Consider the following 5,868-nt stretch of genomic DNA (forward strand, 5'->3'; position numbering starts at 1 on the left):
ACATGGTACTTTTTAAATATGGTTACACTTTCACGTGGTACTCTCGAAACAATAATTAATTGGCACTAAAGTCTTATATGTGTACTTTCCACTATAAACTATCATTTCCCAAAATTTTGCACCGTTCCAAATTGATCGATTTATTAGGTTAGTCAAATTTTCGCTTTTTTTTGAATCAATCAAATTAAATGATCACAGATCGTTATCATTTTCCAAATTAGTAGCTCTATGCTAAACATCAGTAGTGAAAGTTGGGGCAAGTTTGCTGTTGGTCTACAGGTTGCTTGACCTCCTTTCTAATGCTGGCTTTGCTAGACTGTTACCTTGCTTTCTTCAGCTAGCTGTTGAAAGGTTAACTCAGCGTCATCCATATACACAGTTAGTGTTACAATAGTTTCTTTATCTTCGTTAATTAAGTTTAAAGTGTTCATCTTCCTTAATTAAATTTAAGTCTAATTAAGTTCAGAAGACTCTTGGAATCGTTGACTGTAACAAATTGTAGAGAGATTATTGCGAATCATATAAGCCAAGAGAAATTAACTCCTTAAATAAGGATCAAATAACTTGAATCATCCATGCTTGAATAGCTTCCTTTAAATGTTCTTCACCTATTTTCTTATCATCACCAGAATACCTAAACACTGAACACTCAATATATGTGATAAAATAAGGTTTAATTCGAAAAAATTTGAAATATGATAATTTATAATGTTAAGTAACTAATGCAAAATGATGGTTTATTTGAAAATACACGAAGTATAATTAGTTTAAGTATTTAATAACATTTTGTACTTCTTTTCGCTGTTGCTTCTTTCATGTCAACTTTGCCCAAATTGTAAATCTTCCCTTGATAACTTTTGGGAACATTAAATCGATCAGTGTGAGTACATCTCTGTAAAAGATCAAATATTGGGGTGAAATTGGACAAATGGATGAAATTTTAATTTCAATAATTTTTTGCAAAATCATTTGAAATGTTGCAGCACTTAGTTAGAACAACATTTTTACTGGAATACTCAAAAGCTTTTACTGGAACACTCAAAATCGAATATCTGTTTCGAATTTAAAATATCCAATCTTTGAATATAATTTAAATATTTTAGAAATAAAAATAATTGAAAGCAACAAGTGAAAATATTTCATGCTAAAGTAAATTAAATGCATTAGTCCATTTATCTATGATTAAATGCAAAATCACGTCTACAATCGCTGTCATTGATAAGGAAACAGTTGTTTCCTTTTTCTTCTTTTTTTTTTTTTTTTTTTGTGGTTGTAAACATTTCCGAATCTAATTAATTCAACGGTATGACAATTTTTTTTTTTGAAAACAAAGACTGGAAAATAGAAGGCTTTTTAAAAGGTAGAAAAAAAAAATTGAAGTGTGTTCAAATTTCATAAAATAAAAACGAAAGGAAATTTTGGAATTTGTTGAAATTTCATTAAAAAGTTAAATCTAATAGTATCATCTGAAGAAATCATTAGGGAGAATATGAAAACAATGAATCGGAAGTTATTGAATCACCTTTACTTCTCTCTGAATATGTTAAATTTTGAAATTTATTTTCTATTTTGCATAGCAAACTTACCACATCATGATTACCATTAATACAATTATGTTTTATCAGAAGATACGGTTCAATGTTACGGATTTCTCGTGTTGCTCCGAATAATTTGAAATTTCCTCCATTATCGGTATGCATCGAATCCAATTTATCATCGAAATTAACTAAGTAGCAATTAATTAGCAGAAAAAAAAAAGATAGTTCTTACTCGTTAGTGAAAGTAAATTTTTAAAAAATTTTTACTTAAATTCTGCAAAAAGTAGTTTTTTTTTGCATCAAAAAATTTGAAAATATTTAATACAATTTATTAGACCTTACATAAATCATCATCCCATAATTCCACCGTAACATCTTTATATGGTGATCCACCACATTCTAAATGACCTATTACGGTAACATTCTTTTTGCTACCAAATAATCCAAATGTATAGATTGGTAGTAAGAAGTGCAATAAGAGTTGCATCGATTTATCTCAATTCTGAAAATGTAAAAAAAAAAGAAAAAGTTATTTTGATCAGTAAACAGATAAAATTAATTCGACAACAATACACTTTTAACATTTTCACATTTATCAAATTTTCATTATCAATAAAACAAATATTAACATCAAATTGGATAAATTCAATTAGTAAGATGACGACGAAACTACGAATACCATAATTACGCATAAGAAAAAAAATTTATTTTAATTAACAAATGACTAATAGCATGCATAACTGTTAACATTTTTCTTCATTTCCCTTCAATAAATAACATTTTTTCTTTTTCCATTTCTTCTCAAAATATAAATATACAAAAAAAGATTTTTTTTTTACAATATTATAACTTCAATTGTTAATTGTTAATGATTTCACTGTAAACTTATCACATTGTTTAATTAATGATAAACATATCACCAAATGAAACAGATGAAATGGAAAAAATCGGAAAAGTTAAAATTGAAAATTTTTAAGCATTACACAAAAGCATTGGTACAGGCAACTGACTCTTTGCAAGCAACTTAATGATAATATTGATGATTATGATGATGAAAGAGATGATAACATTGAAAGCTGATATGAATCATCTTTTTATACTTCAATTTATCCTCTGGTTTTTTCTTCACTTTTTTTTTCCAATTCTTCCTTTTTAAAATTTGACCTAACAATTTACCGATCGATTAATCGATGTTAGAATTTTTAAATGTACCAAAAATTGTTAGATTTGTATTTGCAGATAAATTTGAAACCTATCCTTTCTAATTAATTAATTATATACACATAGATGTAAATTACCTTTCCGATATATTACAAACTAATGTTTCCCTTTTACATTTTTCATTTCATTACGAACGGATTTTGTTTGGATGTGAAAAGAATCGTTCCAATTTTGTTATTATTCGAAATGTAAAATGATATTATAACCTGTTTAAGAATGTCGAATTTATATAAAGTTAACATTTCCTTTAACAAATATTATATCTAATTATTGGATTGTTCTTCCCAGGATTTCTTATTACATCAAAGCACTTTTATTAAAAAATTGGAAATTATATTTTCCAAAGAGAATATTAATACGCTAGTATAAACATGATTTATTATGCATGTTTACTTCAGAAATATGTGTTTAGCAAAAGTTGTTTTTATTTAATTAGTAACAATATGAGTTAATGAGTTATGTTCGAAATTAAAAATCAGAATTAAACACTTAAATCATGTTTGTCGAAGTGTTTGTCGTAAGTGATTTTTTCAAAAAAAAAATTCATTAATTTTTTTAACTTTTGTTATAATGCTATTATTGCTCTTATAGCTAATAATTTTATAAAATATTTTCTTAAATAGCCTAATGATGATGCAGCAAGTGATTATAATGATAAGTAGTAGGAGTATTGTAACAGGAATGATAATATCAAGCATTGTAATATGACATAAATGACATCTTTTTGCCGTTTGGATCGAAATTTGCTATTTGACCAAATTCTGCAGCAACATGGAACATGCTTAATAAGCTGTTCCTTGGCTGGATTAGGCTTCTTTACCATCATTTCTGATAATCTTTTTGCTTTTTGAGAATGACTAAAATATGTAAATAAAATAAACAAATTTATTGCTGTATGCTTTTTTTTTCATGTAAATTATAAGTAAGTCAAAAGATAAGCTATTAATAATTTAATGGTAATAGTGATAATGATCTGATATGGAAGAAATAAATAATCAGCCATTATCTCCCAAGTCCTATTTTAGTTTCTCGAATTGATACATCTATATTTCGGAATATTTTTTAATATTGATTGAAGTAATTTTCCTCTTTGTTTTCTTGTTTTTCCTGATTTTCCCACTTTTTTCCTTATTCATTATCCTTTTTTTTCGTTTTTTGTTTTGTCATTTTTTTCTTCTTATCCGATCATTTCTATTTGTTTTATTTGTTCGATTAAGAAAATAAATTTTAAAAAAATCCAAAATATGTATTAATCATCATAAGTTGCTAGATTTTAAACTCATGAGGTTTAAAAAAAAACGACATTTGATTTTATTTGGTTTAAACAAATCTCTTAATAATATTTATTTTTAATTACAACGTTTATCTCACAATTGTAAATGTCCTTTTCATGATGGAAATGAGAAATTGATCAAAGTTTACCTTTTATCATAAATAATGCTATTGATTACATCCTGTGTGTTTTTTTTATTGCTAATTCTAAAAGTGATAATTTGATACCAAAGTCTGAATCGTTCAACCAGTACAGCATTTTGCATCTAATCACCAAATAACGGTATCACAATAACAGGTTTTCCATAATTCAAAATTTCCGTTATGCTATTCATATCATCATACGTCAGAAATGCTATTAAATTTGTATGTGTTGGACTTTTTTTTTAATTTTAATTCAATAAATTTATTTTCCTGACGAATTTTTTGTTTTTTGCATAAAATTGCCTAATAAATCAAATTGCAAAAGCCATTTTGATGTAATCACATTTAGATGTCTGTCAGTAATTTGATTTTCATCTTTTTCATATTTTCAGATAAATGTCACATTTTGAAAGCTATCGAATATTTCCAGGAATGCTTGCTTAGGTTTTATTGAGCATCTAATAGCTCAATGTAATGATATCGAATGATACAAGTACTGTCGCTTTCCGTTGATTCATTAATGTAAGCCAATCTTGCAAAGCCGAAAGATGGATGGATGAAAATATTAGCTTAGTTAAAAAATGTAATTTACAAGTCTTAATAAGATAAGAGGAAGGAGAAAGTATAATGTATTATTACGATAATTGGCCAAATGATTTTTGGCTTTCATATATTAGTTAAATCAAATCCATACTTTAGATAATTTGACAGCAATCGATAATGCTATCTTTAAGTATTAGAGGGGTTATTTAAATCATTAAAAGTTGTGTAGCAGTTTTTTTCTGCTTAATTATCTTCTTGCAATGATAAAATATAGATTTAACATACTTTATTTAATGATTTCAGTTTTGGTAAAGCATGTTCATCAAGTTTCAACATTTTATGAATAGCTTGGTCTTGAGGTATGTAAAAGTGGATTAGTATTTATGAGCACATACATTACTTGAATTAATTTTTCCTAAAACAATGATATTCAATTCTAAATTCATGAAAATCCCATTAACCGTATTTCAAAATCAATCAATTCGCATCTTTTTTTTGCCACGAAAGTGATAAGTTGGAATTAATGACAAAATTTGCCAAATTTTTGATCATACAATGAAATTTGGTCGAAAAGAAAAATCTTTGCCTATATTTATTCATAATTATTTGTTTCTTTTGTCAATTCTTAATTTATCAGACGTTAATTTATTAGATGTATTTTATCACTCCACTTCGCATAAAAGTAACTTGATTTTTCCAATCATTAACTTCTGAACCATTCATCTTTATCACTGATTAGAAGAAAACAAGTGCAATTCATTGTAATTAGCAATCCACCAAATCTCTTTTTTTTTCAAAATTTAATTTTGATGCTATATTATACCTTTAAATCGATGAACTGATTGCCATAAAATTGTCGGAATAACGTTTGACATTTTGCTGTAATATTATCCAATAATTTATTCGTTAAAATTGTCACAATGAGATTTTCCACCCGTTGTAAATATGTCATATGATCGGTATATTGTGTAAGCAAATCTGTAAATATTTTTAATTTCACTTTCTTCTCATAGTTGAAGGAAAATAATAAAGTGAAAAATATTTCAAGTGTGGAGAAATAACGTAGAAAAAAAACTATAATAAATGACTTTTTAAAATAAGAAATGATAATTTGATTGATTAAATAGTAATTCAATTTTTTAATAGGTTT

General features: G+C 26.2%; 2 protein-coding genes across 2 annotated transcripts; both read right to left on the reverse strand.

Annotated features, from left to right (window-relative positions):
• Window positions 1–775: 775 nt before the first annotated feature.
• LOAG_11966 (hypothetical protein) lies at window positions 776–2,025 on the reverse strand (the record flags this gene model as incomplete). Its single annotated transcript, XM_003147482.1, has 3 exons — window positions 776–892; window positions 1,587–1,726; window positions 1,881–2,025. The coding sequence occupies 3 exons, from the start codon at window positions 2,023–2,025 to the stop codon at window positions 776–778; spliced, it is 402 nt and encodes a 133-aa protein (XP_003147530.1).
• A 3,355-nt stretch (window positions 2,026–5,380) lies between these two features.
• Window positions 5,381–5,670, reverse strand: LOAG_11968 (hypothetical protein; the record flags this gene model as incomplete). Its single annotated transcript, XM_003147483.1, has 2 exons — window positions 5,381–5,428; window positions 5,542–5,670. 2 exons carry the CDS (start codon window positions 5,668–5,670, stop codon window positions 5,381–5,383), a joined length of 177 nt encoding a protein of 58 aa, XP_003147531.1.
• Window positions 5,671–5,868: the final 198 nt, after the last annotated feature.

The sequence above is a fragment of the Loa loa genome (genome assembly GCF_000183805.2).
Source record: "Loa loa unplaced genomic scaffold supercont3.997, whole genome shotgun sequence".
NCBI lineage: Eukaryota > Metazoa > Nematoda > Chromadorea > Rhabditida > Onchocercidae > Loa > Loa loa.